At 41.1% G+C, this 18,437-nt stretch overlaps 1 protein-coding gene across 13 annotated transcripts in view; it reads right to left on the bottom strand.

Annotated features, from left to right (window-relative positions):
- LOC138761898 (contactin-associated protein-like 5) overlaps positions 1-18,437 on the bottom strand; it is a 1,131,905-nt gene that overhangs the window by 161,503 nt on the left and 951,965 nt on the right. For 12 of the 13 annotated variants that reach the window (XM_069934835.1, XM_069934832.1, XM_069934830.1 and 9 more), the window contains one exon: positions 5,691-5,915. In XM_069934835.1, the coding sequence (XP_069790936.1) occupies positions 5,691-5,915 (225 nt within the window). Of the gene's footprint in view, positions 1-4,636; positions 4,742-5,690; positions 5,916-18,437 lie in introns of those variants that run through there. The other variant, XM_069934834.1, reaches the window with a different exon arrangement.

The raw sequence follows: 18,437 nt of genomic DNA, 5'->3' as shown, positions 1-18,437 counted from the left end.
CCTTCTACTGTGAATAATGAATCCTTCTCTCACATATCTTTAATATCCCAGACTTCATCTCTCACCACCCCTCCCTCCAAATAGAACAATAGAAAGAGCTGCCCCAGTTGTCGAGTTTCATCCTACTGACCTTGCATCGAAGTACACCATTCTTTGTCATTTCCATCATCTGCAATGAAATTCATCATCTTCCTCTCCCCACCCATTTACCCCCTTCATCTGGGACCATCCCTCAGTGATGCCCCTGGTTTGCTCATCCAGCCCACTAATCTGTCCTTGAACCTTGGCTCATCTCCCTGAAACCCCAGGTGGTGGTTAAGCTTTAGCTCTGAGTAATTCCTTCCTTGAATTTGGAGACCAAAATTGTACCTAATATCAGCCTAGAGCCATTCTCTTAAACTTTTTGGGAGTTAATGACCACTTCCTTAATTGCAGCAACATTTCCAATTTGGTTTCACTTTCTGAATCATGGCCCTCTTCTAAATTTGGCTTTCTACTGAATTTCCAGAGTAGACCAATTTGTATTTGTTTAATTGAAAAACAGTTCCTTCCTTAAGATTTCATTCAACACTTATGCACCATGCTGACTCTTTTCAACAGATATATGGAAGGAAGAACTTAAGATATGGACCAAGCCAGGAAAATGGGACTCGCCCAGATGATAACTTGATTGGCATGGATAAGTTGGATCTCAGGGCCTGTTCCTATAGATCTCTGATTTTTTAACCCAATGACTTGGAGGATTTGCACATCTGAGATAGTTCTCAGTTTCTTCACCCTTTCAGCCATCATTTATTAGACATGCATTTCAATTTAGAGAAGCATGAAGTTCTGAAATGAATGATGAATTTTATCATTGCACCTTTGTGTTAATTAAATGTGATCTTTATTCAAGTTGTCACCTTTATTTATTGTTCTTACTATGCTTGCACAGTAGAGACAAGATGGTGTTTCTCCAGGACCACAGAGCATATTTGCATAAATATAAGTTAGAAAGATGTTAAGGACTTTAAAATATTAAGACTTGTACAGTAACAATCCACGGTACCCTATTCCCAAATCTTCTGGGAGTTCAGGAGTCTGATAGCTTGGTGGGGGGGGGGAAAGCTGTTTCCTAATCTGGATGCAAGGGCTTTAAGTGCTGCAGATGGCAGAAGGGAGAACAGTTTACTTGAGGGGCATGTGGAGTCCTTCACAAGATTTATTGCCTTTCACCTGCTTCAGGCGCTGTAAATGTCTGTCTCTCATTTCCAGGATTGATTAGTGAGAGCATTCTTGAGGTAGCATATCCATATCTGTGGGCTATCCCACGGCAATTCAGGATTGTTTTTAGGAATGATAATCCAGGCACGGTGTAGCAAGATTCCAGTGACCTGGATTCAATTCTGTCTTCAGGTGCAATTTGCATGCAGTTTGTGCATTGTACCTATGAGCGAGTGCTCCAGTTTCCTTCCACCATCCACATATATCCTGCTCATCTGATTCACTCCACCATGCAGGAACCAAGTGGCAGAAGCAGCCTGATCTTTGATGTCTCGCAGACTCAGAAAGGACTTTCGTTCTTTCTGTCCTGTTCCGTTACATCAACCATATCAACTTCACCATTCCTTTCTCTCATTCCAATTTATCTCCTCGGAAGGCCTGGCCCTCCGCTCTCTCCACATCAATCTGAATCTCACAATCAAACCTGTAGTCAAGGGTGGGCTATTGTGGTCTGGTGCACTGGCCTCTAGCTGGCTGAAGCCAGATGACAACTCTCAGACACCTCCTCTTACCTACCTCTCCAAAAGGACCCCATCAAAACTCATCAAACCACTGTATCACGCACCATCTCTGAACTCATCACTTCTGGTCACCTCTCTGGCACGGCCTCCAACCTTAATGTTTCCCAACCCCATATCACCTGTTTCTACCTCCTACCCAAGATTCACAAATCCAATTGTCCCAGCTGACCCACTGTATCTGCGTGCTCCTGCCCCACCAAATTAATCTCTGCTTACCTTGATACTGTTTTATTCCCTCCCACCACCAATCCAGTCCATCCCGACCTATATTGAGGGAAAATTCACATGCCCTCCATCATTTCAACAATTTCCGGTTCCATGAAATCAAATGCCTCATATTTACAAATGATATCCAATCTCTATACATCTCCATTCCCCTTAATGAAGGCCTCAAAGCCCTTTGTTTCTTTCTGGACAATAGAATAGATAGATGGCCTCCTCCGGCTGGCAGAACTTATCCTCACTCAATACTTTCTCCTTTGACTCCTTTCACTTTCTCCAGGTTAAAGGGGTAGCCACGGGTACCCACATGGACCACAGCTATGCCTGTCTTTTTGTTGGCTGCATGGAGAAATCCATGCTACAAGCTTAAAGAGGCAAGGCCCCTCAACTCTTCCTCCACTTCATCGATATCTACTTTGGTGCTGCCTCATGTACCCATGATGAGCCCCTTGACTTCATCTACTTTTCTACCAACTTCCACCTTAACTTCAAATTTTCTTGGTTCATCTCTAGCAACACTCTCCCTTTCCTCGATCTCTCTGACTCCATCTTGGGAGACAAATACTCTTCAGACATCTTCAGCTACCTCAACTACACCTCTTCCCATCCTGTCCCCTGCAAGGATTCCATTCCATTCTCCCAATTCTTCTATCTTCGTTGCATCTGCACCCTGGATGAGGACTTCCATGCCAGATCATCAGAAATGCCCTCATTCTTCAAACAATGTGGCTTTCGCTCTACAACCATCAACTTTGCACTCACCCGTGTACCCTCCATTACCCACACATCTGCCCTGCTCCCTTCGCTCCCTCACACAACAAAGACATGAGTCCCCTTGTCCTCACCTAGCACCCCACCAGCCTTCACATCCAACTATTTCTGCCACCAACTACGTGATCCTACCATTAGACAAATATTCCCCTCTCCACCTTTCACAGGGATCACTCCCTCCATGACTCCCTTGTCCACTTCTCCCTCCACACCAATAGTCTCCTTGGGACCTACCCCTGTGACTGTAGAAGATGCTCCACTTGTGCCCACAGTTCCTCCCTCACCACCATTCAGGACCCAAACACTCCTTCCAAGTGAACCAACATCTCACTTGTGAATCTGCAGGGGTCATCTACTGTATCCTGTGGTCCCACTGTTGTCTATTCTACATCAGAGAGACTAGATGCAGACTGGGAGATCACTTTGTTGAGCATCTCAGCTCTGTCCTCTGTAAGAGTGTGGATCTCCCAGTGGCCAGCCATTTTGATTCTCCATTCCATTCCCTTGCTGACATGGTCTCATGTACTGCCAGACTGAGAGCACCTGTAAATTAGAGGAACAACACCTTATCTTCTGACTGAGCACCCTCCAACTGGATGGCATTAATATCAACTTTTCTGACTTTTGTTAAATCCCCCAACCCCTTCTTTCCCCGTTGTCTCTTCTTTCCCTGTCTCCTTTCACACAGACGTGATAAATTATCACCTAGTCCCTTATCATATCCAATTAACACCTTTTGTTGGTTTGGATTCCTCCCCCATTGTTTAAATTGTGAGACTTTCTGATATGCATATCCTGCTTTCTGTCTTTTCAATTTTTTTTCCTTGAAGAAGACCTCAGGCCCAAAACATGAGTAATATATCTTTGTCTTCTATAGATGCTGAAAAGGTCAGCTGAGTTCCTCCAGCATTTCAGTGTGTTTAACCATATAACCATTTATGGAGCGGAAACAGGTCATGTCGGCCTTTCAAGTCTGCACCGGTTCACTAGAACAACTCCACTAGCTCAAACTTCCTGCTCTCTGTCAATAACCCTTCACCCCCTCACCTCCATGTACACATCCGACCTTCTCTTAAATGACAGAAAGGACCCTGACGCAACTATCACATTCGGAAGTTCATTCCATTCTGCCACCACTCGCTGAGTGAAAAAGCCACCTCTAATATTTCTCCTAAAGTGTTTCCCCCTTAGCCTGAACTCATGGCCTCTTGTTCCAACCTCCCCTGACCTCAGGGGAAAGAGTCTGTTTATGTCTAGTCTATCTATTCCTTTCATAATTATAAATACCTCTATCGTGTACATTCCAATGAATAAAGTCCCAGTCTCCTTAATCTCTCCCTGTAATCCAGATGCTGCAAACCAGGCAACATCCTTGTAAACCTTCTCTGCACCCTCTCCACCTTATCTATATCCTTTCTATAATTTGGAGACTGGAACTGAGCACAGTACTCCAAACCTGGCCTCACCAATGCCTTAAAAAGCTGCAGCATCACCTCCCAGCTCCTATACTATGATTTATAAAGGCCAACATACCATATGCCTTCTTAACCACCCTGTCTACATGGGAATCCACCTTCAGTGAACTCTGTACCATAACCCCCAGGTCCCTTTGCTCCTCTGTGTGCCTCAATGCCCTCCCCTTAACTGTATATGTCCTATTCTGGTTATTTTTACCAAAATGCAACACCTCACACTTGTCTACATTGAATTCCATCTGCCATCTTTCAGCCCACTCTTCCAAACAAACCAAATCCTTCTGTAATCCAAGAAAATCTACCTCACTGTCCACCATTCCACCTATTTTCGTATCATCCGCATATTTGCTTACCCAGATCACAGTGTCTGCAGCCTATTGTGTTTCACTTCTTTCTGTTCTATCCTTTCTTTTTCTCCTTCACTTTATCATAGTGGCACCAGTGTGGCAATTCTTTGCTGGCCTCTAAAAGCCAAGTTGAAGAATTTCCCTGCATCATGAAACACACATGAATAAAAACTGAATGAATAATTTAATTTTAAAAAAATTTTCGAGATACAGCTTGATGACAGGCCCTTCAAGGTCACAAGACCACACCATTCAAATACACCAATTAACGTAGAAACCCCTTATGCATTTGGAGAGTTGGAGGAACCTGGAGCACCTGGAGAAAGGCCACGCAGGCATAGGGAGAAAGTACAAGACAAATCAATTCAAATTTATTGTCACCTGGATGTACAAGTACAACCCAGTTCTCCAGTCCTTGGTGCAAAACATGCAGATACACAACCAGACATAACAGGCAATCAGACAAACAATACATATGCATTATATCTACACAAACAAATAAATAAATATTGCTTTGTACATATGAGAGTCTTGGATGACTAATTTGAGCACTTTCTTTGCAACTGCACACAAATAACTTCCTTACCGACAGCGCAGGATTCGAACCCCTGTTGCTGGCACTGTAATAGCAAACATTGCATTGCTGCTCACATAACTTATCCTGTGGGTTAATGGCATAAAATCTCAGAGAAATTGAAAGGGAGCATGTTGCTCAGCTACAGGGAAATAATATGAGAAATGGGATTTAGATTGGTAGCCAAAGTAACCTGATGCACCAAATGGCTTCCTACTGTATATATTAGAATAAGAAATTATGTCAGTGAGTAAATAAACAACAATTATTTTCTAGAAAACATTGAATTTATATCTGTCATGTGATGTTCCTCAGAAACACAAAAGCTGCCAATACTGGAATCTTGAGTGAAAAAAGAATCACTGGAAGACCTCAACAAGACAGAGAGCATCCACAGGTAGAAATGATCCATCAACATTTTGGATCAGGAGCCTTGATCAAGATCCTTGTCTTGAGCCTTGACCAATCGTCCAGATCCGATACACTGACAGACCATCCATCAGGTTCAATGACTTACCGTTTCTGCACAAAACCACTGCCATGTGCTCCTGGTAATAGGAATCCACATATAGCAGCAAGCTGGGGACGTGCGTCGTCCGGAAACTGAATGCAATATTCTCCCTGGAAAGTGTCAGATCGGAGTAGATGGCAGATAAGTGTGTGCTGATATTTCGGGCCATTCCGTATGATTCATGGAAATTGTAGGTCACAGATGTCCCTGCTTCAAAGAGTGCTGAAACCTCTGAGAAAAGAAGACAGTACCATTGTCAACAGGCAGTTCAAATTGATTTAAGTAATTCAGTAAAAATAAATAAATAACAAACAATAAATTAACTGAGAAACATCTTGAAATGACATGTATTAATTTAGACATACAGCATGGAAACAGGCCTTTTCAGCCCATGAGCCCAAGAGCCCATGCCACCTAATTACACCCAACACTCCCACTACGTTTTGAATGGAGGGAGGAAACTGGAGCACCTAAAAGAAACCAGACAGATATGGGGAGAATGTATTAACATCATGACAAAAAAAACTTTCACTTATCTCTTCAATGAGGAGCAGTGACCCCATTCATAAAACTCCATTCATAAAACTCCATTCCTATACTCCATTGACATTTTACATATGCCAACCTTGAGTAAAGGTGAGGAGCCAGATACAAAGTTCATACCGCTCTGCAGGCAGTTTGCATTCCACCACTGCATTCAGAGGTTATTTGCGATTTACAATTAAAAAAAAATATCTTTATTGAGTTTAATATAAAAGAATGCACACATATACACATGTAGATCTAATACATATGGTGGAATACAAGAAAATACAAAACAAATTGTACATTTCAAATAAAACCTTGATTATACATAGTATAAATTGTATGCACCCTTTTAAATCAAACCCATTATATCAAAATATTAAAAAAAAGAAAAAAAAGAAAAAGGAAAAAGAAACCCCCGCCCCCTCAATGATAATAATCAAACCCTTCCCTCTAAACAAGGCAAATTTACATATCTAATATCAATAGAAAATGAAAGATGACATTCGGAGATGAGTCAGCGCTGTTCAGAAGCATCGAAACACCCTAATTCATTAAATGATAGTAATACGTCATGAACGGGCCTCTCGTCTTATAAAAGTTCACCTTTTCATCTTTGACATTATGTCTCATTCTTTTTTTCTAAACTTAGAAAGGACGTAACTTCCTATGGCCATTGCGTATGAGTAGATGGAGTATTTTCTTTCCATTTCATCAGAATTGCCTGAATATATTACCAAAATTTTTATATCTTTTCCAGTCTATACCAATTTTTATCCCTAAATCTTTTTTTTGACTCACTGGATTCATTTATTTCTTTGTATATATGGCAAGGAAAACAACCTCATTTAAATAAAGTTCATCTTCAAAAAACAAAAGAGCTGAGGTTTGTCACTTCCAAATTTCAGATTCCACTATTAGGCAGCCAATATACATATTTGCTTTTTTTTAAATTAAAATTTGATAAATTATTTGACTGCCCTTCTTGGGTGGAAATGGAACTGAATTTTTCTAAAGATAACATCATCTATGTTGGCAGTCCTGGGGTCCTTTTTACCTTTATCATTTTCTAAATTAACAAGTAACCCTATAATGAGACATAGGTTGAGAATATGGGCACAATTTAGTTTTTCTCCAGACAGTCCTATTATAACTAATCATCTTTTTTTTTTAAACCTTCTTTGTCAGATGCAGGCTTTAGAGAGTGGTGTGGACTAGGGATTAATAATTATAAATATCTTTTTATTTGAGATATTTTTGCTTCTTTTGAATGATTGAGGGCAACATTTAAATTACCTAATAGTCATTTTTTTCAGATATCTACAAGTCAGACATTTTGTTCAGTCCAAGCTTTCTGATTTTCCACAGATTTCTGAAACAAACATTCTTAATTCACTTTTTCCATGTTCAATTTTCTTACAGAGGTTCAATAGCAATTACTGATACTAATTTGAGGATTTGAGAACAGTTTCTCAAGTTAAGATCAAGAGTAATTGGGAGCAATATTTGGATTTGTCACTTCCAGATGAGGACTGAAATATTGTTCTAAATTTGATCAATGAATCCTCATTTTGTGCATGACATTGTTTGTTCCAATTTGAGGTGGTATACAGAGCACATATTTCAAAAGTTATCTTGCTTCTAATCTGAGATTGATCCATTATGTGAAAAATGTAACATTTATGAGGCTTCATTGATACATATGTTCTGGTCTTGTGCCAGTTTAGAAAAAAATACTTTCAAACTTTATCATCCATTTTTAAGGTCAATTTACAATCATGCTCCTTATTTGCTCTATTTGAGTTTTTTTTCAAGAAGAGGAAATACTATTGACTTCATTTCAGAAGCAAATTTTTGCTTTTACCTCATTGTGCTTTACAGTTAATTAACATCATATTACTGTGTGGTTGCAGATAGAACCCAATATATGGCAATGAGTTGCAGAGGCATGGAAGTTAGAGTTGGTCTGAGCTCTGCAGGGACCTGATGGTTCTCCCCACAAGAGCAACACAGTTTCAGGTACACTCACCCTTCATCAGAGACATGGGTGCAGGAAGTTTCATGATGCAGAGGGAGGTGGAGAGAGCCAAAGGGACGACGCCCATGACAAGGTGGATGAAGGCTCTGAGTGAAAGGGATTAAATGAAAAATGCTGGGTAAAAGAAAATGTAAACAGGGAACAAAAGTTCAGATTGGATGAGGTATAAAAGCAGAGACACAAGAGTACGACAGATGCTGAAATATGGAGCAAAAAGCAATCTTGCTGGAGGAACTCAGCAGGTCAGGCAACATTGTGGAAAAGCTCCCCGAGTAGATTTCATCTAGACCCTTTGAGTTCATTCAGAGGTTTGTTGGTTTTACTCAATTGTAAAAGCAGATTAATTACTTGAAAGTAATAGAGGGAAGTGAATGAATGCTGGAAATATTATGTGAAACTGTCAAATCCATGTTGAGTCCAGAGATATGTAATGCATCTCATCAGACATGGAAGATCCTGAGTGGGTAGGAGACACTAGGTGTGGAGATGCCTCCACGAATGGGAGAATCTCAAGATTGGGGTCAATTGATAGTCACGTACACTGCATTTTTCGCAGAGGCCTATGAATCACTCAAATTCTCTACCATGGAAGCTTGGAGATGTTAGATCATTGGGGTAGTTAAAGAGGAAGTAGATAAATGAAAGATCATGTATTTTAGCACAATGGGGACCTGGCGCAGAAGAGGAGATGAAATCTGGAGTGGATATCCGGATTATTTATTTAGACATATAGCATGGTAACAGGCCATTTTGGCCCACCAGTCCATTTCATCCATTCTGCCCAATTTACACCAAATTGACCTACAACTTTTGGTACCTGTTGAATTCTGGGAGTAAACCAATGCCCCTGAGGAATACCCTTGTTGACATGGGACAACATACCACTCCTTACAGACAGCACGGGATTCAAACCCTGGTCCCAATTGCTGATGCTGTAACGGTAACCCTGCCTCCCTTTATATAGAATGGTGCATCAGTTTTGAAAGGCCCAAGGTTCAGCTTAAAGCTTTTAAAGCCAAATAAGGTCTTGGTTAGACAACACTTGGATTATTGTCTTCCTTTCTGGTCACCATATTACAGAAAAACTGGATGCTACCAAGAGGGAGCAGAGAAGATTTACAATGATGTTGCTGGATTGGAGTGTGTGATATATTAGGATAGAATCATAGAATATTACAGTACAGACACAGGCCTCATTGGCCCTTCTAGTCAGTGCTGAACCATTTTTGTTTTGCCTAGTCCCACTGAACTGCACCCAGTCCATAGCCCTCCATACCTCTTCCCATCCAACTGTCCAAATTCCTCTTAAATGTTAAAATTGAGGCCACATTCAACACTTCAGCTGGAAGCTCATTCCACACCCCCACCATTCGTTGTATGAAGACGTTCCACCTCATGTTTCCCCCTAATTTTTTTCCCCTTTCACTCTTAACCTATGTCTTCTAGTTTTTAATCTCATCTCCCCTCAGTGGAAAAATGCCTATCTACATTTACTCTGTCTATTCCCTTCATAATTTATAAAACCTCTATCAAATCTCATCTCATTCTTCTATGTTCCAGGGAATAAAGTCCTATCCTGATTAACCTTTCCCTGTAACTCAACTCCTGAAGTCCAGACAGCATCCTAGAAAATCTTCTCTGCACTCTTTCTATCTTATTGATATCTTTCCTGTAGTTAGGCGACCAAAACTGCACATAATACAGGTACACGATCCTTTATCCAGACATCTAAAATCCAGAAAGCTCCAAAATCCAGTAAGTGGGGAGAGAGGCGACTGGACGACTGGCGCTTGGTGGAGGCGGCTGGCGCTTGGGGGAGGCGGACGAGGGACCGGCGCTTGGGGGAGGCAGCTAGAAAGCCGGTGCTTAGGGGAGGTGGCTGAGGGACCGGCGCTGGGGGGGGGGGAGATGGCTGGCGCTCGGGTTAGGCGGTCGGGCAGTCGGCACTCGGGTGAAGCGGCTGGGCAGCCGGTGCTTGGGGCAGCAGACCGGTGGTTGGGAGAGACAGCTGGGTGACTGGAAGAGGATGGGGGTGGATATGACAGCACAATTCGGGTGGGCTTTCCGAAATCCGGAAAAAATCCGAAATTCGGAACACTGTCCCCCAAGGGTTGCGGATCAAGGATCGTGAAACCTGTATTCCAAATTTGGACTCACTGATGTCTTATACAATTTTAACATAACATCCCAACTTTTTTACTCAGTACTTTGATTTATGAAGGCCAATATGCCAAAAGTTCTCTTTGTAACCCTATCCATTTTGATGGCACTTTCAGGGAATTATGTATTTGCATTCCCAGATCCCTCAGTTCTACTGCTCTCCTCAGTGCTCTACCATTTACCATGTATGTCCTTTGATAATTTTTCCTTCCAAAATGCAACACCTCACACTTGACTGCATTAAATTCCATCTGCCATTTGCAGCCCATTTTTCCAGCTGGTCCAGATCTCTTCTGCAAGCTTTGAAAACCTTCGCTGTCCATAACACCTCCAATCTTAGTGTTTTCTGCAAACTTGCTGATCTAATTTACCATATTATCATCCAGATTATTGATATAGATGCCAAACAACAATGACCACAGCACCAATCCCTGAGGCACACCACTTGTCATAGGCCTCCAGTCTGAGAAACAATCATCCACCACTACTCTCTGGCTTCTCTCATCCAGCCAATGTCGACTCCAGTTCACTTCTTCGCCATTAAGTTCTAGCGTCTGAACTTTTCTGACTAACCTTCCATGCGGGACCTTATCAAAGACCTTAGTGAAATCCACGTAGACAACATCCATAGAATTTCTTTAGTCAACTTTCCTGGTTACCTCCTCAAAAAACTCGATAAGATTAGATAAACATGACTTAACCATGCACAAAGCCAGGATGACTATCCCTAATCAGTCCCTGACTATCCAAATAATTGTATATCCAATCTCTTAGAGCACCTTCCAATAATTTATGTACTACTGACATCAGGCTCACTGGACTATAATTTCCAGGGTGACTTCTGGTGCCTTTTTTAAAATAATAGAATAAAGTGTGCCATCCTCCAATCCTCTGGCACCACAGCTTTGCTAAGGATATTTTAAATATTTCTGCCAGAGTCCTTGCAATTTCCACACTAGCCTCCCTCAAGGTCTGAGGGAATATCTTGACAGGCTCTGGGGTTTTATCCACCCTTATTTGCTTTAAGACAGCAAGCACTTTCCCTTCTTTAATCTATACAGATTCCATGACCTTACTGAGAAAACCTGTTTTTTTCTCGTTAGAGCAATGGAGGATGAGTGATGGCCTGTTCAAGGACTATAAGATGATGAGTGGCATTGATCCTGTGGATAACCATAGGCTTTTCCCCAAGGCTGAAATGGCTAAAACCAGGACGGGTAGATTTAAGGTGCTTAGGAAAAAGTAGAGGGGGATGTAGGTAGGTTCTTCACACAGAGATAGATGGTGGTTGCATAGAAAGCACTGTCTGCCATGGTGGTGGAGGCGATTTAAAGAGAAGATTAAATTGGTACATGAAACGGAGAAAAAAATTAATTGTTATTAAATTTAGACATGCAGCATGGTAACAGGCCATTTTGGCCCACGAGCAAATGCTGCCTAATAACACCTAATTGACCTACAATCCTTCAGTATATTTTGAAGGGTGGGAGGAAACTGGAGTCACTGGAAAAACCCATGCAGTCAAGAGGAGAACAAAAAAATTCCTGACAGACAACACGAGTTTCGAACCACTGTCCCGATTGCTGGCGCTGTAATAGTATTGCGCTAACCGTTACACCAACTGTGCCGCTTACAAGAAATTCTAGGGAGTTATTAGAGCAGGTTTTTAGGCCAGCATAACATTTTGGGCTGAAGGGCCCATACTGTGCTATAGATTTTTAAATTCTATGCTCCTCCTATTTTATCTCTTGTTCTGCAAACATATGAATCAGGAGAAGGGAGTAGTCTCTGTGGAGCCATTGAATCCAAATCAGAATCAGCAGGGAATCAGACCCTGTGGCCTAACTTGGTTCCTCAAACCTGCTCTTCAATTTTCAGTGAGATCTTTCCCAATCTCAACATAACCTGCTACTGTCAGTAATAAACTGAAGACACACAGGAGACTCCAACAGATAATGTTCAACTCCAGTCAGTAGTAGTTTTGTTTACTCTCACTCATTTACATCTGGACTGAAAATACTCAAAAACTCTGCTTTTCACCATTTTTTTTTGTGTAAAATAGTTCAAAAGTCTTTTGGCCTTCCCAAAGAAAATAAAAATAAAAATGTGCAAGGTACGGTTGGTGTACCAGTTAGTGCAATGCATTGACAGCATCATTGATCAAGATCGGGGTTGGAATCCCATGCTTTCTGTAAGGAGTTTGTACATTCTCCCCTTGTCTGCATGGGTTTTCCCCAGGGGTCCCAGTTTCCTCCCATCGTTCAAAATGGTTGTAGGTTAATTGGGCGGCATGGACTTGTGGACTGAAATGGTCTGTTACCATGCTGCATCTCTAAACTTTAAAAAAATCTCAATCTTAAATGGGAAACTCTCTTTTAATATAATGATTCCTGGTCTGGATTCTCCAACCAGAGGAAACTTTCATATTGTCAGTATTGTTCCAGATTTTGTCACTGCTCACTTTTCTAATCTACAACAATGTCCAATTTTTCTTCTGAAGGCAATGAAACCCATTACATACCATGTTGTCAAGTCTATTGTCATCTGATTATACAATTATTACCTGGCAAAACAGCATTCTCCAGTCCTCAGTGCAAAACCTGCACACACTAAACCAGATATAACACACATACAGGCAAATAATGCATATGCAGGACAAGTATTTTATCTATAAAAATAAATAAATATTGTTTGGTTCAAATGAGAATCTCAGATGGTTTGAGCGAGCAGTTTCTCACTGCCACAAGTAAACCTACTCTGACCTGTTTCTATCGATCTATTGAAAAAGTAAAATGGCAGCTCTGCTGGAGCAGATGTAACTGCAATGCTGCCTCTTGTGCAGACCCAGTAGAGCAGGGAGCAGAGACTCTCTGCTACTCTGCAAGATCTGACTGCCCGTTTCTGATACCGATGAATCCATACAGGCTTTCAATTGCCAACAGAGTTTTTTAAAAATCCTGCAATAACAGAGGTCAATGCCCAAAATGGCGGTGCCTGCATAGGACAGAATATCTTGAGGGTGCAAAATTATGAAATCAACAGATAAGATAGAAGCAGGATAGTTGTTTCCACTAGTAGTGAGACTAGAACCAGGGGACATAGACTCAAGATTCAATGAGATAGATTTAAGAAGGAACTGCTTCTTTGAGAGAGTAGTGAATCTATGGAATTCTCTGGACAAGTAAGCAGTAGGGGTTGCCTCTTTGAATTAATTAGTATAAATAGATTATAGATATAATAGACTGTATAGATATAATAGATTTTTGCATAGTAGGGCAATTAAGGATTATGTGGGAAAAGGCAGGTAAAGACTGTTTACGCCACTGACTCGCTGTCAGATTAGGTTTCAATGGAATCATTAAATTTGTAGACGATACAACAGTAGTTGGCCTCATCAGCAACAATGATAAGTCGCATTACAGAGAAGAGGAAAATCGGCTCATAAAATGGTGCAAGAACAAAAACCCGAGTCTCAACATGGTCAAGACAAAGGAGATGATTGTGGACTTCTTGAGGCTGATAGTCAACCATCCTCATCAATGGTTCCTTCATGGAGAGCACAGATTTCCCTGGGGTGCATAGAATAGATGACCTATCCTGGACCCACAACATCTTGTCATTGGTCAGGAAGATACAGCAGCACCTACATTTCCTTAAGAGGCTGAGGGGGCAAGGCTACAGTATGCATCTTGACAACATTTTACAATGGGACCATTGAGAATGTCTTGCCTGGCTGCATTATTGTATGGTTACAGTAACTGCAAATTATCAGACCACAAGCCTACACAGACTATCATTAAATCAGATGAGAGGATTACTGGGATCTCCCTTTCCTCTATAGATGTCATTTACTGGGAGCACTGTCTAAAGGGGCTTAAGAAATTATAGAAGACCCTTTCCATCCTCTGTACAGTATCTTTAACCCACTATCATTAAGGGGAAGGTACATGAGCATTAAAATCAAGTCAAGTCACTTCTATCATTCATACTATGCTCACACAGTAAAGACGAGATAGTGTTTTTCCAAGAACATGGAGCATATTTACTTAAATATGTTAGAATAGAAGTTAAGCACACTGAAATGTAAAAATATTAAGATGTGTATAGTAAAAGTCCACGGTACACTATCCACCTAAGTTCTGGGAAAACAGGAGCCTGAAGGCTGGGGTTGGGGGGGGGCGGGGGGAACTGTTGCACAATCTGGACGTATGTACCCGGGTGCTACGGTACTACCTACCAGAGGGCAGAAGAGAGAACAGTTTGCGAGAGAGGTGTGTGGAGCCCTTCACAATTTTTATTGCTTTCGCTTGCATCGATTGTTGTGGATTTCCTTCATGGTAGGAAGAGAGCCCCCGTTGATATTTTCCACTGACTTCACTATCCTCTGCAGGCTCTTGCAGTCCATGGTGGTACAGTTTCCAAACCAGGCAGTAATACAGTTGCACAGGATGATCTCAATACATTCTCTGCAGAATTTAGTGAGGATGGAGAGTGGGAAATGAACTTTCCTCAGCCTTTGCAGGAAGAAGAGCCACTGCTCGGATTTCTTGGCTATGGAGCTGGTGTTAAGGGACCAGATGAGATTTTCCGCCAAGTGCATTCCAAAGAACTTGATACTCTGGATGACCTCAATGGTCGAGCCATCAATGGTCAGTGGAGCGTGGTCTCCTGGGTCCTCCAGAAGTTGACAACCATCTCTTCTGCTTATTAAACATTCAGATACAGGTTGTTGGCCGTGCACCTGTCAGTCAGTGACTGCACTTCATCTCTGTATGCTGATTCGTCATTCTTACGAATAAGGCCCACCACGGTTATGTCATCACCAAATTCAATGATGTGGATTGAGCTGTGCTTAGCTGCATAGTCATGGGCCAGCAGAGTGAACAGCAGTGGACTAAGTACACTGGGGGGCCCTCATGCTCAGTGTTATGGTTTTGGAAATGCTATTACCCATCTAGCATGCTTGAGGTTTCCCTGACAGGAAGTCAAGAATCCAATTGCAGAGGGAGGTCTTTAGACCCAGCAGACTCAACTTCCTCATCAGGTATTGAGGTACGATTGTGTTGAATGGCGAACTGAAGTCGAACAGCATTCGCACAAACAAGTCCTTATTTTCCAGCTGGGTGAGGGCGAGATGGAGGGTGGTGGCGATGGCATCAACCGTACAGCAGTTGGATCTGTATGTGAACTGCAGGGTCTCTAGTGATGGGGGAAGCAGGAGCTTGATGTGCCCCATGACAAGCATCTCATGATGATGGACGCGAGTGCATCAGGACGGCAGTCATTGAGGCAGGACACAGCTGACCTCTTCGGCATAGGGACAATGGTGGCGGCTTTGAAGTAAGTTGGGACCATGGTGCTTCTCAGGGAGATGTTAAAGATGTCGGTGAGTACATCCCCTGAGCATTCTGTCGGGAATGTTATCTGGTCTGCCAGGCTGGGTATAGCTTCTTTCTATAGAGCTGAGACTGATGAACGGTATCCTATAACCATTAAAATCATCCCAAATATTTATATGGATTTATTTTGATTATTTATGTGATTCTTAGGTACAATGCATTGTGTGTTTTTGCCTGTGCACCATGGCCTGGAGAGTTGCTGATTTGTTGGGTTTATTATCATCAATCAAATGATAATATACTTGAACTAAATTCGGCTGATTCCACAGCCAGATCAGCCACAATCTTGTTGAATGCTTTGGGCCAGATAGCTGACTACTGCCCCTATCTTTTCTTTTTATTTTTTTTTATTGAGTTTAGCAAAAACCCTTTTCATAAATCAAATCATATCATACACATATCAACATCAATTGTAGGATAGAAGCATAACCCTACTTATTACATAACTATTTTATTCAGGCAATCAATTTCTATAATTATAAATAATTAAACAATTAAATCATAACTCTGACTATGACCAAAAATAATACTGAACACAAAAAGTATACAAATAATGCACTTAATTCCCCTTATACAAGATATTTCATACTTCTCTGATGTGATCATCTTGTTCTGTCATGTGATCTATAATTTGTAGTTAAATCTCCCTTTTTTCATTTGTCTTAATTAAAAATATATATATCTATATATATATCTATATATATATAGATATATATATATGTTCTTAACCCAAAAGTGAATCCTAGCTTTTGCTTTGTGGATAGCTAGATGAACAATTAAGATGCAAAGTCTGAATTTGATAAGATGTGGAGCCCATTCATGAATTGTTGTCATAATCGGAGAATTGAAGTAGTGTGGATGCTCCCGAGATTCCCTGTGTGGTGTCTGGGGACAAAATTTACAGATAGCCTTGTTTAGAGGGAGGGGGTAGATTAGTAGGGATAAATATTTTTTTAAATTTTTTTACTGCTCCTATTTCTTATGATCATATTCCCTCACATTATTATCTGTGTGCTTGGTCTTTGCAAACTCCTTCCCTTCATATTCTCCTAGTATTTTCTTCACATCTTTCTTTCCCACTTACCTTTGCAAACTGAACAATCATGACTTTCATCTGACATTTACATTAATTTCAAAAAGTTAAAGTGAGATGTGATTTCAAAAGATGTTCACATTACCTTTCAACCAAATTCATGTTGCCTATTCCTGTTACCCAAAGGACAAACTTTTCCAACAAATATTCACTCTGTCTCTGGAGTAGATTATCCTGAATTTGATTATGGTTGAAGCCAAAAGATAATAATGATGAGAGTTTTTAAATCATATGTGTTTAGTACAATTTACAGATGTACTGAAATGCTTGTTACACAGGGATGGAAAATGCACCAACAAACAATGTAAATTAAAATACTGCATGAGATTAAAAGAAATGATCTCACAGTCTATGCCCACTCTCTCTGATATAAAGAGGAGCACATCAACTATTCTGTTCTTCATAGGATGGAGACTGAGAGATGGATTTGTTGTGCATCTTCTCAGTCTGCTGAAATAATGCGAACATCCCAGTGGCAAATCATTTCAATTCCATAGCCCACCGCCACGTTGTCCATGACCCATGCACTTCCTAACTATGGCCACCTGCAATTTAGAGGAATAATGCCGTGGGAAACAGCAGCACCCAGAGGAAACCCACATCGACATGGGAAGAACTGTGGGCAGCATGGTTAGCATGGTGTTATAACAGTACCAGCAATCTGGGTATGAATCCGGCGCTGTTTGTAAGGAGTTTGTATTTTCTTCCTGTGTCTGCGTGGCTTTTCTTGGGTGCTCCAATTTCCTCCCATCCTTCTGAAACCTACGGAATTGTAGGCTAATTTGGGTGTAATAGGATGGAAGTGGTTTCTACCATGCTGTAAATAAAAGAAAGGTAATATTCCATCTGGGAACTCTCCAACCAGATGGCATTAAATTGACTTCTCCGGTTCCCATTAGGTACTTCCACTGACTCTCTCTCTCTCTTTCACTTTTCTGATTCATCTGTCTCCTTTCCTCCAGCTCTCAACCCCTTTCTCTCTCCATTCAGAGAGATATCCCTCCCCTGTCACTTATCAGCTTTTTTATCATCAGCCCGCCCACTCATATCCACCTATGATCGCTTGCTGGTGAGTCTGTGCTCTTCTCTCTGCCCCTCCCCTTACCATATTATTCCGGAGTCTGTCTGCTTTTGCTCATACCTTGACAAAGGGCTCAGCCATGAAACGTTTTTTTTCTATCTTTAACCTTACTACATAAAGTATGATACTTGGCTGGCTGAGTTTCTCCAGCATTTTTGTGTGAGCATAAATGTGAATCCTACTTCCTGATTTCCTGTTTCCTCTGCTTTCTGGAACTGGAAAGAGAAAGTCTTCTCAAATTATCAATTACTGGGTTGCTTGAATGGAGTATTAATGGCATAAAAGAGAAATTCTTACAGTTTCAAATTACCCCAGAATAGGGTAGAATATACATTTGTTTTCATTTTATTTTTATAAAATGGTTTTATTTTTCAGTATTTTTCTTCTGACCTACAAATTGTGATTTGACACTATTGCATACTGAGATGTTTTCTGAAGGAATAGGCTGATAGCTACC

Source organism: Narcine bancroftii, chromosome 4 (assembly GCF_036971445.1).
Source record: "Narcine bancroftii isolate sNarBan1 chromosome 4, sNarBan1.hap1, whole genome shotgun sequence".
Taxonomy (NCBI): domain Eukaryota; kingdom Metazoa; phylum Chordata; class Chondrichthyes; order Torpediniformes; family Narcinidae; genus Narcine; species Narcine bancroftii.
This window is presented reverse-complemented; position numbering and strand designations above follow the sequence as displayed.